The sequence below is a fragment of the Capricornis sumatraensis genome, chromosome 9 (genome assembly GCF_032405125.1).
Source record: "Capricornis sumatraensis isolate serow.1 chromosome 9, serow.2, whole genome shotgun sequence".
Classification (NCBI taxonomy): Eukaryota; Metazoa; Chordata; class Mammalia; order Artiodactyla; family Bovidae; genus Capricornis; species Capricornis sumatraensis.
In genome coordinates, this window is record NC_091077.1 from 21,621,408 (window position 1) to 21,639,531 (window position 18,124).

The 18,124-nt window shown below is 38.5% G+C and overlaps 1 protein-coding gene across 1 annotated transcript in view; it reads left to right on the forward strand.

The window, feature by feature from the left end:
• The first annotated feature begins 2,900 nt into the window (after positions 1-2,900).
• KIF3A (kinesin family member 3A) overlaps positions 2,901-18,124 on the forward strand; it is an 80,208-nt gene continuing 64,984 nt past the window's right edge. Inside the window, exons 1-4 of the mRNA XM_068981022.1 lie at positions 2,901-2,918; positions 3,525-3,704; positions 3,755-3,820; positions 6,975-7,248. Coding sequence (XP_068837123.1) covers positions 2,901-2,918; positions 3,525-3,704; positions 3,755-3,820; positions 6,975-7,248 — 538 coding nt within the window. The remainder of the gene's footprint in view (positions 2,919-3,524; positions 3,705-3,754; positions 3,821-6,974; positions 7,249-18,124) is intronic.

Consider the following 18,124-nt stretch of genomic DNA (forward strand, 5'->3'; position numbering starts at 1 on the left):
TACTTAGAAACATGATATTGAATGTTGGAAGACAGATAAAAAAGAATTCATACTGTATGATTTCATTTATAAAAAGCATAAAGAATAGATCTATAATGTTAGAGTCAAGATAGTAGTTACCCTTGGGGAATATGTGTGTATGCTATAGAAAACTACAGAACATTACTGAAAAAAATTAAAGAAGATCTAAATAAATGGAGAGACATTCCATGTTTATGAGCTGGAAGATTTAAATTATTAAATAGCAATACTTCCAGAACTGTCTATAAATTCAATATAATCCCTATAAGTTTCTAGCTGTCTTTTTGATCCCTATATCATATTATATACAAAAATTACTGAAAATAGATCATAGATCTAAACTAACAATGTATTTAAAAAATTCCTATGAACAACCAAGGAATTCAGAATGACCAAAACTACCTTGAAAAAGCAGACATATAGGCTTTGTAGTATCTAATTTCAAAACTTACTACAAGCCTATGGTAATCAAGACAATATAGTACTGGATGGACATATAGATCCATGGAATTGAATTGAGGCTCTGGAAATCAACCCTCATATTTATGACAAGTTGTTATTTGCCCAGGTTGCTACAATAATTCAGTGGGGGAAACAACACTCTTTTCAGCAAATGGTGATAGGACAGATGAATATTCACATGCAGAAGAATGAAACTGGATCCCAATAACATATCATATACAAAAATAACTCAAAATAGATCATAGATCTTAATGTAAGAGCTAAAACTAGAAAACTGTTAAAAAAGAACATCTTCATGTCTTGAGTTAGGAAGTGGTTTCTTAGATTTGCACCAAATATACAAGAAAATAACAAAAGAAAAGTTTGGACTTGATCAAAATTTAAAACTTTCGTGCTTCAAAGAGCAGCATCTAGTGATTCAAAAGACAACACACATAATAGGAGAAAGCACATGTATATCATATATCTGAAAAGACGTGTATTTAGAATATATAAGGAATTCTTACAACTTAATAATGAAAAGGGCAAAGAATTGATTAGACATTTCTCTGAAGAAGATATTCAGATGGTCAAAGAGTATGTGAAATCATGTCCAACATTACTAATCATCAAGGAATTACAAATAGAAACTACAAAGTGATGCTATTTTACATCAGCAGGATGGCCATAATAAGCAATTCAAGACAACAGCAGGTGGTGGTGAGGATGTAGAGAAAATTGTAAACCTCATACACTGCTGGTGGGAATGGAAATCCTCTTACATTGCTGGTGGTGCAGCCACTTTGGAAAACGACTTGATAGTTCCTCAAAATGTTAAACATTAGAGTTACTAAATGATCCATCAATTCCACTTGTAGCATATATCCAAGAGAAATGAAACATGTTCACAAAAACTTATTATCCATAGTACCAAAAAGTAGAGACAACCCAAATGTTCATCAATTGATAAATAGATAAAAATGTGGTATATTCATACAATAGAACATTATTTAGCCATAAAAAGTAAAGGATTATTGTTATGTTTTACAATAGGGATGATGGTTGAAAATATTATTCTAAGTGATAGACATCATTTCACAAAAGGTTACATATTATATAATTCCATTTATATGATAAATCCAAAATAGGCAAATCTATAGATACAGAAAGATTAGTGGTTGCCTAGGGCTGGGATGTTGCAAGGGGAAAGGGGGAGTGATAGCTGTGTTTCTTTTGGGTGTGATGAAAATGTTTAAACTCAATGTGGTTATGGTCACACAGCTCTGTATACAGTAAGAATCATTGAATTGCATAAATTGGTGAATCTTCATAAAGCAGATATATATTGTATCTATCATATATCAGAGAGTGATAAGTACTATATAAAGTAGGGAGGGAAGATAACAAGGCTGGGACTGAAGATTGGAATTTTGTTTTCTGTTTTAGTTTTTGGCCATACCCTGTGGCATGTGGGATCTTAGTTCCCTGACCAGGGATGGAACCTGCATCCCCTGCATTGGATAGCAGAGTCCTAACCACTGGACCACTGGGAAAATATCTGAAGGTTGGCATTTTAAGTAGAGAGATCATTGGTAGGCTTCACTAAGGAGGTGATATGTGAACAAAGATATTCTGAAGGCAATGAGGGAGTCAGGCAATATTTAGCGAGGAGCTTTCTAGGCAGGGCCTGGCTTTGGATCTGGGCTTTGTCGCTGCCCATATGCATGACCTTGGACAAGTTACTTAATGGCTCTATGCCTCAGTTTTTTAAATCTGTGAAATAGTTCCTTCTATTTTCTATTAAAATGACTAATGGTACCTATTTCAAAAAGTTTTTATGTGAATTAAATTAATAATTTAAAAGGAATTGAAGCACTTAGAACAGTATGCTGACACTATTTTATTAGCTCCTACTGCAAGCATAAAAGGCCTTGTATTCTATCATGAAACCATGACTGCAAGGTCAGATGAGTCAAGGAGGCCAAGTGCAGCTGGTGCGAGAGGGATAGCTTGCAATGATGAGTAAGAGGGAAGATTGCAGGAACCAAGGACTATGATCTGAGCCTGTGACTTTTATGCTGGGAGATGAGAAATCACTGGCAGGTTATGAATGAAGGCAGCGTTGTTTTAGTTGCTAAGCCGTGTCAGACTTTTTGCAACCCCACCCACTGTAGCCGCCAGGCCCTTCTATCCATGGAATTTCCCAGGCAAGACTACTGGAGTAGGTTGCCATTTCCTTCTCCAGGAGATCTTTCCCACCCAGGGACAGAACCTCCATCTCCTGTATGGAAAGGCAGATTCTTTACCGTTGAGCTATCAACAGTATCTGACTCATTTTAACACCAGCACTCTGCCTCTTGTGTTGAAAGTAGACTAGGATGGGCAAGGATGCACTGCAAGGAAACTAGTTCTGAGCTGTTTAGTAATGCAGGCGAGAGATGGTGGTGCTCAAAGTGGTCAGATTCTGGTTCTACTTCTGAGACAGAGACAACTAGTTCTAGTTCTGTAGAAAGATTGGATATTAAGTATGAGAGAAAAAGACTGTGATTTAACCTGATCAATTGTCAGCATCCAGCTTACATTATTGTGATGGACTTTTAAAATTGTTTATTTTATATTTAACAGGTGTGGCGTAGGTACTAGTAGGCGATAGGAAGTGGGAATCAACGGTTCAATTTTGGACATAATAAACTTGAAATTATTGCACGTCCAAGCAGAGCGGTGTTCAGGGGAGTGGTTCAGATAGGTCATTCTTTCTTTCACAAATATTTATTGAAAATCCACCTTGTGCCAGCTTCTATTCTAGGCTCTGGAGGTAACTGTGAGAATACTGACAAAGTTCCTCAGCTAATGGTGAGACAGGTCATAATCAAGTTGGCAATCAAGCACAATAACATATGTAAAGTGGCTCTTCTGAGGAAACACAATGTACAATTGCTATCGTTGTTTATAATATTTAGAACATAGCAAGCGCTAGAAGATGGGCGGCGTTGTGCCTCTTCTTCCCCAACCGTAGTAGCCAGATATCCCACCTCCAAATCCGGTCAGATTTCCACCGGCAGTGGAATGGCAGCATTGCGCAAGCGCAGCCTCAGCCTGGCTTCCTAGGAGACGGTCTCGGAAAGTTCTGGCGCAGGCGTAGTCCAAGTGGCGGAGGAAGCCTCGTGCCCGGGGATGGGGCGGGGCGAGCCCGGAGTGCGCCTGCGCACAGCGAGCTCTCGCCAGAGGAGCCGCAGTCTTGGGTGCGCCGAGGCGGTGTTTCAGGAGTGTCTGATCCGCCTCTCCCGCGAAGCCGGCGTCGCTGGACTGCACCCCGGGCGGGGACGTCCGCGGGGCACGGGAGGAAGCCGCAATGCCGGTAAGGAGAGTCACTCGGCCGCTGGGGCTCCTCCTCATCTCTGCGGCCTGGCCGGGTAGCGCGGCCGTTACCATGGAGGCGCGGAGCAGGCAGGCGGCCCGGGTGGGGCGGGGCGGGGCCGGGCCGGGCCGGGCCGCGCGGGCCAAGCGGTGTGGGAGCCAGGCGGTTGGGCCCGGGCATGTGGGGGTCCACCCGACCCCGGGAGGGGCCCGGAGCAGCCCTTGCCACCTTGGTCGCTGCTGCACCCAGAAAGGCCTGGGGTGCTTGACATAAAGGCGCTGTGCCGGAGGATGCGCGCTCGCTCCCAGCCCTGTTCTCCGGGTAGGGCGTCTAGGAGCGGCCGCGGAGGGTTGGCTCTTGGATGCCCGGTGGGGCTCTGCGTCGCGGAGCCGGGCTCTGGAAGGCAGCAGAGCACGGGTTGTCTGCCCCTACTCCAGGCTCCTGACTCGAGCTGTCATTCCTCTCGTGGCGCCCTAGCTGACAATGCAGAATGTAATCCGTAGGTGTCTTTGTGTGTGAGGCGGGTGAGTGGTGGGTGATGGTATGCTTGTCTTGTAGGATTTCACAGATTATTATCGTGTGACTTAATAAGGGGGCGTCGTAAGTCCAGTCATGGGGAACCCTCCAACTGTGGCCGGTTATTTACGTGAGGGGGTGAGTGGTGGATGGTCGTATGTTCGTCATGTAGAATTTCACAGGTTATTATCGTTCACTTAATAAGCAGGCGTCGTAAGTCCATTATAGGGTCATGGAGAACACCTGAGAAGTGGCCGATTGCGAGGCCCTGGGTAATTTATCTTTCTGGGTTCTTCTTTCCTGCATAATTAAACTTTTCCTCATGGGGGTATCAGGATGAAATAAGATAATACGCAGGAGGCTTGAAGGACAGTGCTTGACTTTTAGCATTAAATGCTTAATATTTGTTCCTCGTTGCTTTCTATTTAATTATCAATTTATTCAACAATTTATTACTGGGCACCAGCCACACTGCTGGCTCAGTGGTAAAGAATCCCCCTGGTAATACAGGAGAAGCTGGTTTGGTCCCTGGTTGGGGAAGTTCCCCTACAGAAGCAAACGACAGCCCACTCCTGTATTCTTGCCTGGAAAATCGCATGGACGAAGGAGTCTGGCGGGCTACAGTCCATGGGGTCACGACTTAGCTACTAAACAACAACTACATACTAGGCACTGGAGATACAATATTGAGCCAAACCAGCCATGTTCTTGAACTTGGGAAGAGAAAAGCTTGCCCTGTAGGGCAGAGGTGAAAACCACACGTAGTGATAGGATGCTTAACTAGGTGAAGTGGATCAGTGGCGTACAATAGATAGAAGTAGACTCTGGTGAATTGTTTAAATGTTGCCATGTAGGAATGCTGGCTTACAAATGTCAGATATCTATTTGTTTTTCAGAAAATCTAGAGATTGTTATTTTAATGAGATTTCTAATTTTTAAATTTTAGCAACTGACTTAAAAGATTTTTAGATAATAGGAGCCAAACAAAAGACATTTGTGGGCCAAATTTAGTCCCTTGACTGAGTACCTGTTTGGAACTTCCCAGTTAGATACAGACACAGACTAATAAAATAAGAAGCCAAAAAAAAAAAAAAAAAAGTAAAATTGTAACCAGTGCAGAAGAAAGAATGGTGCTGTCAGGACCTATATTAGGTCAACTGTAGTCAGGGAAGTCTTCCCAGGTGAAGGAGCTGTTGAGCTGAGCTCTGCAAAGTAATTGAAGAGGGTGGAGTATGTTTTAGGCATAAGAAACAGCACCTGGAAAGGAGTGTGGTGAGAGGAAGCATAAAGACAAGAAAAGGCCCAAAAGAAAGCCAATGTGGCTGTGACTAAGAAAGCCAAGCACAGTAACTTGTGAAATAAAGCTGGAGAAGTGGACATGGGCCAGAACCAGATCTTACAGACCACTGTAAGGATTTTGACTTTTATCCTAAAATCTGTGGGAAACTATTGTAGATTTCTGAGTAGGGGAGTGACTTAATTAGATTTGTTGAAACTGACTGCCAGGTAGAGAACAGACCATATCGGAACCTAATTAGATGCAGCAATACAGTTGGTGGTGGTGTTTAGTTGCTAAGTCATGTCCAACTCTTTGCCACCCAATGGACTGGAGCCTCCCAGGCTCCTCTGACCTTGGGATTTCCCAGGCAGGAATACTGGAGTGGGTTGTCATTTTCTTCTCCAGGGGATCTTCCCAACCCAGGGATCGAACCTGAGACTCCTGAATTGCCAGGCAGATTGTTTATCGCTGAGCCACCAGGGAAGCCCAGCAGTACAGTTAGGAGTTTCTTATAATTCGGGACAAGATAATAACCTGGAATAAGGTGGTGAAAGTAGAGATGGAAAGAAGTGTGTTGAATTGATATCATCTATTCCTTGTGAATGACAGTGGCTCATGCTTGTTTCTCTGATGCTTAGAAGAGTATCTGAAAGAGTAGGAATTTAGTATCTATTCAACTTAACTGTTAAACTGGATAGTAATTGGATTATATTTAATAATTGGATTGAATTTTAGTAGATGCTTAATCATAGAATTTCAAAGTTTGAAACTTTACATGTACAAATGTTCATGAGGGTAGAGTCATTAAAAAATTTTTCCAAGACATTTTTTTCTCTGCCATTAGGCTGTTTTTCTGTCTTTCACTAATATAGAAAAAGTAGACCATATGTGGATATAGTGTTTGATTAATTTCTTTTTTTTAAACTAATGCATTGTAGAAAAGAAAGTTGAAAGTCTGAGAGGGCACAGAGGACCTACTACTGGATTCTTGATTAAAGTTATTAACCACATTCACATTTGTTCTTCTATAGGCAGGAAACTCAGAGGAAGTCAGGGACTTTGTGCAGAAAGACAAGTCTCTTACACGTTCTGATTTTCTGCCTGAATAACATTAACTATAAATGTAAATTAAATTACCTCTTCCCTTATTTGTATTATAAAAGAAACTATTTTTATACCTTTTTAGTAACTTTTTCTATATATCTGTAAGATCTTTAATTAAATTTAACAAATATTATGGAATGTTTAATGTGTGCAAGGCACTGAGGTGGCAAAGTAGCCTTTTCAGGTTATAAATTTAATCTGTTGAAGGTAAAAGTAAATGTTCTTTTCGTTATTTGTAAATATTTTCTCCACCAGATCAATAAATCAGAGAAGCCGGAAAGCTGCGATAATGTGAAGGTGGTTGTTAGGTGCCGGCCCCTCAATGAGAGAGAGAAATCAATGTGCTACAAACAGGCTGTCAGTGTGGATGAGATGAGGGGAACTATCACTGTACATAAGACTGATTCTTCCAATGAACCTCCAAAGACATTTACTTTTGATACTGTTTTTGGACCAGAGAGTAAACAACTAGATGTTTATAACTTAACTGCCAGACCTATTATTGATTCTGTTCTCGAAGGCTACAATGGTGAGTAGTTTACTTCTAAACAACTTTTTATCAAGTTATTAATAATACCCAGTGAATTTACCCACTGTAATTGTATAATTGAACTGTACAGTTTGAGTTGTAGTAAATACATACAGTTGTGAAACCATCAGTTTTATCATCCCCATAAGTTCTGTGTCTGTTTGCAGTCCTACCCCCAGCAACCATGGACCTGCTTTCTGTCTAGTTTTGCCTTTCTTTAGAATTTCGTATAAATCAGATTATTCAATATTTTGTCTTTATCTGTTTTCTTTGATCTGTTCAGTTGTGTTCAATTCTGTGCCACCTCGTGGACTGCAGCATGCCAGGCTTCCCTGTCCTTCACTATCTCATCGAGTATGCTCAAATTCATGTCCATTGAGTTGGTGATGTCATCCAAGCATTGTGACTCAGACAGTAAAGAATCTGCCTGCAGTGCAGGAGACTGGGGTTTGATTCCTGGGTTGGGAAGATTCTTTGGAGAAGAATTCTCCAGTATTCTTACCTGGAGAATTTCATGGACTGAGGAGCCTGGTGGGCTGCAGTACATGGGTCTGAAAGAGTCAGGCGCGACTGAGTGACTAACACTTTCTTTGACTTAGTGTAATATTTTTGAGGGTCATCCATGTTGTGGCTTATATCAGTAGTTCGTTTTTATTGTTAAGTTTTATTCTGTTATATGAAAACACCACCTTTTGTGATCTTTGGGGATTTGAATGATTCCAGTTTTTTGCTATTAAAAATGACGCTGTTAGGAACATTCTTTTGTCTTTTTAAAAACATCAAGTCTTTGTGCAGATAAATTTAAAAATTTGTCCTGGATAGGTACCTAGGAGTGAAATTGCTTGTGTCTTGTGGTTTATGTATGTTTATCTTTTGAAGAAACTGCAAAACAGGTTTCTGTAGTGGTGACTGTATTCTTTTTTCCCAATAGCATGGTATGAGAGTTCTAATTTCTTTGCATTCTCACCAACTCTTAAACTATCATTCTTCTTAATTGTAGCTATTCTAGAGGATAAGTAGTGGTATCTCATTGTATTTCCCTAATGATTAACAGCATTAAACATCTGTGTCCTTATTGGTCATTTATATATCTTCTTGGTAAAATATCTCTTAACCTATTTTACCCATTTTAAAATTTGGTTGCCTGTGTTCTTATTATTCAGTCATGCTCTTTATATATTGGATTCATATATGTGATCAGATATGTGATTTGAAAATATTTCTCCCAGTCTGTGGCTTGTCTTTTCATTTTCTTAGTGATGTTTTTTGAAAAGTTTTATATTTTGTTGAAGTCTCGCTATCAGTTTTTCTTTTATCACATGTTTTTTTGGTGACATAGCTCAGAAATTTTTTCCAAACCCAGGACCACAAAGATTTTCTCCTGTGTTTTTATCTAGAAGTTGTAAACATTTAGATCTTCAGTTCAGTTCAGTTGCTCAATTGTTTCCGACTCTGCAACCCCATGAATCGCAGCAAACCAGGCTTCCCTGCCCATCACCAACTCCCGGAGTTTACCCAAACTCAGGTCCATTGAGTCGGCGATGCCCTCCAGCCATCTCATCCTCTGTTGTCTCCTTCTCCTCCTGCCCCCACTCCCTCCCAGCATCAGGGTCTTTTCTAGTGAGTCAGCTGTTCGCATCAGATGGCCAAAGTATTGGAGTTTCAGCTTCAACATCAGTCCTTCCAATGAACACCCAGGACTGATCTCCTTTAGGATGGACTGGTGGGATCTCCTTGCAGTCCAAGGGACTCTCAAGAGTCTTCTCCAACACCACAGTTCAAATGCATCAATTCTTGTACGCTCAGCTTTCTTTTTTTTTTTTATCTTGCCTGATTGCTCTGACTTAGACTTCCATTACTATGTTGAATAAATTAGCAAGAGTGGGCAGCCTCATTTTATTCCTGATATAGAGGAAATACTTTTTTCTTTTCACCATTGAGCATCATATATTGGCTGTGGGTTTGTCAGACAAAACTATTATTATGTTGAGGTTTGTCCCCTTTAATTGCACTTTATTGAGAGCTTTTATCGTAAATATCTGTTGAATGTGTCAAAAGCTTTTCTGCATCTATTGAGATGGCTATATGATTTTTATTATTCAGTTTTTTAATATAAATTTATTTATTTTAATTGGAGGATAATTACTTTACAATATCGTATTGGTTTTGCCATAGATCAGCATGAATCTGCCACGGGTGTACACGTGTTCCCCATCAGCTTTCTTTATAGTCCAACTCTCACATCCCTACATTACCACTGGAAAAACCATAGCCTTGACTAGAAGGACCTTTGTTGGGAAAGTAATGCCTCTGCTTTTGAATATACTGTCTAGGTTGGTCATAACTTTCCTTCCAAGGAGTAAGCTTCTTTTAATTTCATGGCTGCAATCACCATCACTGCATTTAAGATCTTACATTTCCTAAAAATAATTGTATTTATCTTTTGGCTGTGCTGGGTCTCCGTTGCTGCATGGGCTTTTCTCTAGTTGTGGTGAGCCAGAGCTGCTCTCTAGTTGCAGTGTGCAGGCTTCTCATTGCAGTGGCATCTTAGGCAGAGCACAAGGCCCAGTATATGTGGCACATGTGCTTAGTTGCTCCATAGCCTGTGAGATTCCTGGACCAGGGATTGAACCCATGTCTCCTGCATTGGCAGGCAGATTCTTTACCACTGAGCTACTGGGAAAGCCCTCTGGCCCATTTTAATTTTTATATACGATGTGAAGTTAGGGTGAGTTTTTTTTTTTTTTTCCTTTCTGTGTCTCATTCCCTTTTTTCCCTATCTTGCTTGTGGATATCTAATTGTTCCAGCATCATTTATTGAGAAGAATGCTCTTTCTCTATTGAATTAACTTGGTAATTTTGTAAAAATTCAACTGACCACAAATAGGTGGGCTTATTTCTGGATTGTCTTCTTATTTCATGTCTGTCCTGTTTTAATTACTATAGCTTTGTAAAATGTTTTGAAATTAGGTAGTGTATGTTTTCTAATTTTGCTACTCTGTCAAAATTGTTTTTACTTTTCTAGGTCCTTTGCATTTTTATATAAAAGTTTTAGGAACACATTGTCAATTTACACACACAAAACCACCTAGGATTTTGGTAGGGATTGTGTTGAATTACTATTCTGACAGTATTGAATCTTCCAATACATGAACATGATATATCTATTTATGTCTTAATTTCTCTCATCAGTATTTTGTAGTTTTTAATTGCAGATCTTGTACTACTTTTGGTAAACTTTCTTAAGTATTTTTTTGATGCTTATTGTGAACAGAATTGTTCTCATAATTTTCTTTCGGAAATTGCATGTTGTTCATGTATAGAAACGCAGTAGATTATTTTAGACTTTTTAAATTGAGATAAATTTTAAATAACATGAGTAAGAGGTAAAGTGTTAGTCATTTCAGTCATGTTTGACTCTTTGCGACCCCATGGACTGTATCCCGCCAGGTTCCTCTGTCCATGGAATTCCCGAAGAATACTGGAGTGAGTTGCTGTTCCCTCCTCCAGAGGGTCTTCCTGACCTAGGGATCGAACCTGGCCACCAGGGAGGCCTAATAAGTTCACTATCTTAACCATTTTACACTGCACAAATTAGAGGCTTTTGGTACCTTCATACGTGCAACCATGTATCTGTTTCCAGAACATTTACATCACCCCTCAAAGAAACTCTGTACCCATTAGCAGTTACTCTCAATTCTCTCTCTCCTACCCTGGCAATCACTTAACTTTGTGTGTATGAGTTTGCCTCTTCTGGGCATTTCTAATGTGTAGAATCACATACCATTTATTCTGGTGTGTCTGGCTTCTTATTAACATGATTTTAAAATTTACTTACTTATTTATTGTTTGGCTGCACTGGGTCTTCCTTGCTGCACTGGGTCTGTCTCTAGCTGCAGTGGCTTCTGTTGTTGCAGAGCCTAGGCTCTAGGGCATGTGTGTCTAGTTGCCCCATGGCATGTGGAATCTTCCCAGTCCAAGGATTGAGCCTGTGTCTCTGGTATTGATTGGCAAGCAAATTCTTAACAGCTGGACGATCAGGGAAATCCTAGCATGATATTTTTGACGTTCATCCGTGCTGTTGTATGTATCCATACTTCATTATTTTTTTATGGCCGAATGATGTTCCGTTGTCTGGATATACTATATAGTTTATTCATCAGTTGATGAACATTTGGGTTGTTTCCATTTCTTAGCTTTTATGAAGAATGTTGCTATGAACATTGTACAAGAACATTGCACAAAAACATTGTACAAGTTTTTATGTGGACATATATTTTCAGTTTTCTTAGGTACCTAGGAATATAACTGCTGAGTCAAAAGACTAACTGCCTTCATGTTCGTGTTTGGCAGAAACCGACAAAATTCTGTAAAGCAATTATCCTTCAATTAAAAAAAACAACCCCCCCCCAAAAAAAAACCAGTAACTGCCAGTCTGTTTTCCACAATGGCTATACCATTTTTACAGTCCCACCAGCAATATGTGAGATATCCCATGTCCACATATCTTTGCCAAAACTTATTTGTCTTTCTGATTATAGACAATGTGGTGGGTGTGATCTCTCATGTGGGAGCTCATGTTTTTCGGCTGATTTTTGTATGTTGATTTTGTATACTGCAACCTTGCTAAACTTATTATTTCTAGTAGACGTTTTTTTTGGGGGGGGGATAAACTCCCTAGCATTTTCTACACATGAGAGCTCATCTGAAAATGGCTTCTTTCTTTCCAGTCTTTTTGTTACCTGAATTGCCCTGACTGGAGTAGAACCTCCAGTACAGTGTAGAATAGAAATGGTAAGGGGGCACATTTTTGTATTGTTCCTAATCTTAGGGAGAAAGCATTGATACTTTTACCAATGTGATGTTCTCTGTAGATTTTTCATAGACACTTTACCAGATTGAGTGAGTTCCTGCCTGTTCTTAGGTTGCTGAGAGTTGTTTTTTCAGTAGTGTATATCAGATTTTGCCAAATGCAGTTTTTTTCACTTAAATTATTTTTAAAAGTTTTAAAATATGGTCCATTACATTGATTCATTTTTAAATGTGAAATCGGCATGCCCCTTGGTCATGGTATATTATCCTCTTGTATAATGTTAGATTTGATTAGCTAAAATGTTTAACATTTTTGCAACTGTGACCATGAGGGATGTAAGTAATGTAGTTTTCTTGTGGTGTCTTTATCTGGTTTTGGTATCAGAATAATGCTAGTTTCATAGAATTAGTTGAGAAGTATTCTCTCCTTTTTAATTATCTGGAAAAATTTGCCTAGGATTAGTATTATATCTTCTCTAAGTGTTTGGTAGGATTCACCAGTGAAGCCTACTAGGCCTGGAATTTTTTTCATGGAAAGGTTTTTAAGCTACAGATTGAATTTATTTAATGGATACAGGAATATTCAGGTTATGTTTTTATTTATTTATTTATTTGGTGCTCTTTATTTTTTATGTTTTTACTTTACAATACTGTATTGGTTTTGCCATACATTGACATGAATCCACCACAGGTGTACATGAGTTCTCAATCCTGAACCTCCCGCCCACCACCCTCCCCATATCATCTCTCTGGGTCATCCAGTGCACCAGCCCCAAGCATCCTGTATCGGACCTAGACTGGTGATTCGTTTCTTACATGATAGTATAATGTTTCAGTGCCATTCTCCCAAATCATCCTACCTTCTCCCACTCCCACAGAGTTCAAAAGTCTATTCTATACATCTGTGTCTCTTTTGCTGCCTCGCATACAGGGTTATCAATACCATCTTTCTAAATTCCGTATATATGTGTTAGTATGCTGTGTTGGTGTTTTTCTTTCTGGTTTACTTCACTCTGTATAATAGGCTCCAGTTTCATCCACCTCATTAGAACTGATTCAAATGTATTCTTTTTAATGGCTGAGTAATACTCCTAATACTCCATATTGTATGTGTACCACAGCTTTCTTATCCATTCGTCTGCTGATGGACATCTAGGTTGCTTCCATGTCCCGGCTATTATAAACAGTGCTGTGATGAACATTGGGGTACACGTGTCTCTTTCAGTTCTGGTTTCCTCAGTGTGTATGCCCAGCAGTGGGATTGCTGGGTCATAAGGCAGTTCTATTTCTAGTTTTCTAAGGAATCTCCATACTGTTCTCCATAGTGGCTGTGCTAGTTTGCATTCCCACCAACAGTGTAAGAGGGTTCCCTTTTCTCCACACCCTCTCCAGCATTTATTGCTTGTAGACTTTTGGATCGCAGCCATTCTGACTGGTGCGAAATGGTACCTCATTGTGGTTTTGATTTGCATTTCTCTGATAATGAGTGATGTTGAGCATCTTTTCATGTGTTTGTTAGCCATCCGTATGTCTTTGGAGAAATGTCTATTTAGTTCTTTGGCTCATTTTTTGATTGGGTCGTTTATTTTTCTGGAATTGAGCTGCATAAGTTGCTTGTATATTTTTAAGATTAGTTGTTTGTCAGTTGCTTCATTTGCTGTTATTTTCTCCCATTCCGAAGGCTGTCTTTTCACCTTGCCTATAGTTTCCTTTGTTGTGCAGAAGCTTTTAATTTTAATTAGATCCCATTTGTTTATTTTTGCTTTTATTTCCAGTAATCTGGGAGGTGGATCATAGAGGATCCTGCTGTGATTTATGTCGGAGAGTGTTTTGCCTATGTTCTCCTCTAGGAGTTTTATAGTTTCTGGTCTTACATTTAGATCTTTAATCCATTTTGAGTTTATTTTTGTGTGCGGTGTTAGAAAGTGTTCTAGTTTCATTCTTTTACAAGTGGTTGACCAGTTTTCCCAGCACCACTTGTTAAAGAGATTGTCTTTAATCCACTATATATTCTTGCCTCCTTTGTCGAAGATAAGGTGTCCATAGGTGTGTGGATTTATCTCTGGGCTTTCTATTTTGTTCCATTGATCTATATTTCTGTCTTTGTGCCAGTACCATACTGTTTTGATGGCTGTGGCTTTGTAGTAGAGCCTGAAGTCAGGCAGGTTGATTCCTCCAGTTCCATTCTTTCTCAAGATTGCTTTGGCTATTTGAGGTTTTTTGTATTTCCATACAAATTGTGAAATTATTTGTTCTAGGTCTGTGAAAAATACTGCTGGTAGCTTGATAGGGATTGCATTGAATCTGTAGATTGCTATGGGGTAGTATACTCATTTTCACTGTATTGATTCTTCTGATCCATGAACATGGTATATTTCTCCATCTATTAATGTCCTCTTTGATTTCTTTCACCAGTGTTTTATAGTTTTCTATATATAGGTCTTTAGTTTCTTTAGGTATATATATTCCTAAGTATTTTATTCTTTTCATTGCAGTGGTGAATGGAATTGTTTCCTTAATTTCTTTGTCTATGTTCTCATTATTAGTGTATAGGAATGTAAGGGATTTCTGTGTGTTGATTTTATATCCTGCAACTTTACTATATTCATTGATTAGCTTTAGTAATTTTCTGGTGGAGTGTTTAGGGTTTTCTATGTAGAGGATCATGTCATCTGCAAACAGTGAGAGTTTTACTTCTTTTCCAATTTGGATTCCTTTTATTTCTTTTTTTGCTCTGATTGCTGTGGCTAAAACTTTCAGAACTATGTTGAATAGTAGCGGTGAAAGTGGGCACCCTTGTCTTGTTCCTGACTTTGGGGGAAATGCTTTCAATTTGTCACCATTGAGGATAATGTTTGTTGTGGGTTTGTCATATATAGCTTTTATTATGTTGAGGTATGTTCCTTCTGTTCCTGCTTTCTGGAGAGTTTTTATTGTAAATGGATGTTGAATTTTGTCAAAGGCTTTCTCTGCATCTATTGAGATAATCATATGGCTTTTATTTTTCAATTTGTTAATGTGGTGAATTACATTGATTGATTTGCGGATATTGAAGAATCCTTGCATCCCTGGGATAAAGCCCACTTGGTCATGGTGTATGATCTTTTTAATGTGTTGTTGGATTCTGATTGCTAGAACAAAGTACTGAGAGTTCCCCTATGTCCCAAAATGCACAGCCTTTCCCGCTGTCAGCATCCTGCACCACAGTGGTTACATTTGTTAAAATGGATGACCCTGTATTAACATATCGCTATCCTCCAAGCCCCATAGTTTGCATTAGGGTTCACTCTAGATAGTGTTCATTCTGTGAGTTTGGACAAATATGTAATGACAGTTATTCACCACTGTAATATCATACACAGTTGTTTCACCCCTTATTCCACCTGTTCATCCCTCCCTCCCTCTTAAACCTTGGCAGTCACTAATCTTTTTACTGTCTCCACAGTTCTGCCTTTTCCAGAGTGTCACCTAGTTGGAGTTTATATATATATATATATATATATATATATATATATATATATATATAATGTTGCCTTTTCAGGTTGATAGTAACATGCACTTAAGTTCCCTCCATGCCTTTTCACGACTTACTAACTCATCTCTTTTTTAATCAGCAATAATATTGCATTGCCCTGATGTAGAACAGTTTTATCTGCCTACGAAAGAAATCTTGGTTGCTTCCAAGTTTTGGCAGTTATATATAGCTGCTGTAAATATCCATGTGCAGTGTTTTGATGAACCTTCTGTCATTTTAAGTATTAGTGATAGTTAGAAATGAGAAGACTGGGTAAAATCTCAGGCCATTTTTAGTTTTTAAAAACTAACATTTTGAAAGTTAGTGAAGGAAGTGATGAAGGAAATGATAGCATTAGATTTATTAAGAGTGACATGAAGTGACATAAAGAGTGACAAAAAGTGTAAATTTGGATTCTCATTGCTGAGAATAAGATGAGATTCCATTTTAGGAGATTTGCGGTTCTTCTTTCTCAGTTTTAATATTGTAAATTAGTATCCTTTTATTTTAAAATTTTTTAAAATTTAATTTTTATTTTATATTGGAGTATAGTTGATTTACAATTTTGTGTTAGTTTCAGGTGTACAGCAAAGTGATTAGGTTACACGGATATCCATCTATTTTGGATTCTTTTCCCGTATAGATTATTACAAGTAATTGAGTTCCCTGTGCTGGACAGTATGTCCTTGATTATCTATTTTATATATAGTATGTGTTTTTGTTCATCCCAAACTCCTAATTTATCCCTGCCTACCAAGTTTCCCCTTTGGTAACTGTAAGTCTGTTTCTGTTTTGTAAACAAGTTCATTTATATAATTTTTTTCGAGATTCCACATGTAAGTGGTATCATGTGATAGTTGTCTTTCTCTGACTTCACTTGGTGTGATAATCTCTAGATCCATCCACGCTGCTTCAAATGGCATTGTCTTATTCTTTTTTATGGCCAACGAGTGTTCCATTGTATATAGGTACCACATCTTCTTATCTGTTCTGTTGTTGATGGACATTTAGGTTGCTTCCATGCCTTGAGTATTGTAACTCATGCTCTAATGAACATTGGGGTGCCTATATCTTTTTGATTTATGGTTTTCTCTGGATAAATGCCCAGGTGTGGGATTACTGGATCATATGGTAGTTGTATTTTTAGTTTTTTAAGGAACCTCCATAGTGTTCTCCATAGTGGTTATGCCAATTTACATTCCTACCAACAGTGTAGGAGGGTTCTCTCTTCTCCACACCCTCTCTAGCATTTATTATTTGTAGACTTTTTAATGATGGTCATTCTTACTGGTGTGAGGTGATACGTCATTATGGTTTTGATTTGCATTTCTCTGATAATTAGTGATGTAGAGCATCTTTTCATGTGCTTTATGGCCATCTGTATGTCTTCTTTGGAGAAATGTCTGTTTAGGTCTTCTGCCTGTTTTTTGGTTGGATTATTTGGTTCTTTCATATAGAACTGCATGAGCTGTTTGTATATTTTGCAGATTAATCTCTTATGAGTGGCATACTTTGTAAATGTTTTTTTCCCATTCCATTTAATTTTGTTTATGGTTTCCATTGTTGTGCAAAAGCTTTTAAGTTTAATTAGACACAATTATTATTATTATTATTATTGTTATTACCCTAGAAGGTGGATAGAAAACAGTCTTGTGATTTATGTCAAAGAATTCTGCCTATGTTTTCCTCCAAGAGTTCTGTAGTGTCTGGTCTTACATTTAGACCTTTAATCCATTTTGAGTTAATTTTCACGTATGATGTTAGGGAGTGTTTTATTTCTTTTTTTTTTTTTACATGTAGCTGTCCAGTTTTCCCAGCACTATTTATTGAAGAGATTGTCTTTTCTCCATTGTATAGTGTTGCCTCCTTTGTCATAGGTTAATTGACAGTAAGGGTTTGGGTTTATCTCTGGACTTTCTGTCGTATTACATGGATCCATGGTTCTGGTTTTGTGCCAGTACCATGCTATTTTGATGACTGTAGGTTTGTCAGATAGTCTCAAATCAGGGAGCCTGATTCATCCAGCTCCTTTTTCTTTCTCAGGATTGCTTTGGCTATTCTGGGTCTTTTGTGTTACAGTATACATTAAAATTTTTTTTGTTCTAGTTCTGTGAAAAACGCCATTGGTCATTTAATAGAGATTGCATTGAATCTGTAAATTGCCTTGGGTAGTATAGTCATTTTGACAATATTGATTATTCCAGTCCAAGAACATGGTATAACTTTCCATCTGTTTGTATCACCTTTGGTTTCTTTTATCAGTGTCTTACAATTTTCAGAGTAGAGGTCTTTTGCCTCTTTAGGTTTATTTTAGGTACTATATGCTTTTTGATGCAGTGGTAAAGGATTGTTTAATTTCTCTGTCTGATCTTTTGTTGTTAGTGTATATAGAATTGCAACAGAGTTTTGTGTTTCGACTTTGTATCCTGCAACTTTACCAAATTCACTGAGTGCTAGTAGCATTCTGATGGCATCTTTAGGATTTTGTATGTATAGTATCATGTCATCTGTGATGGTGACAGTTTTACTTCTTTTCCAGTATGGATTCCT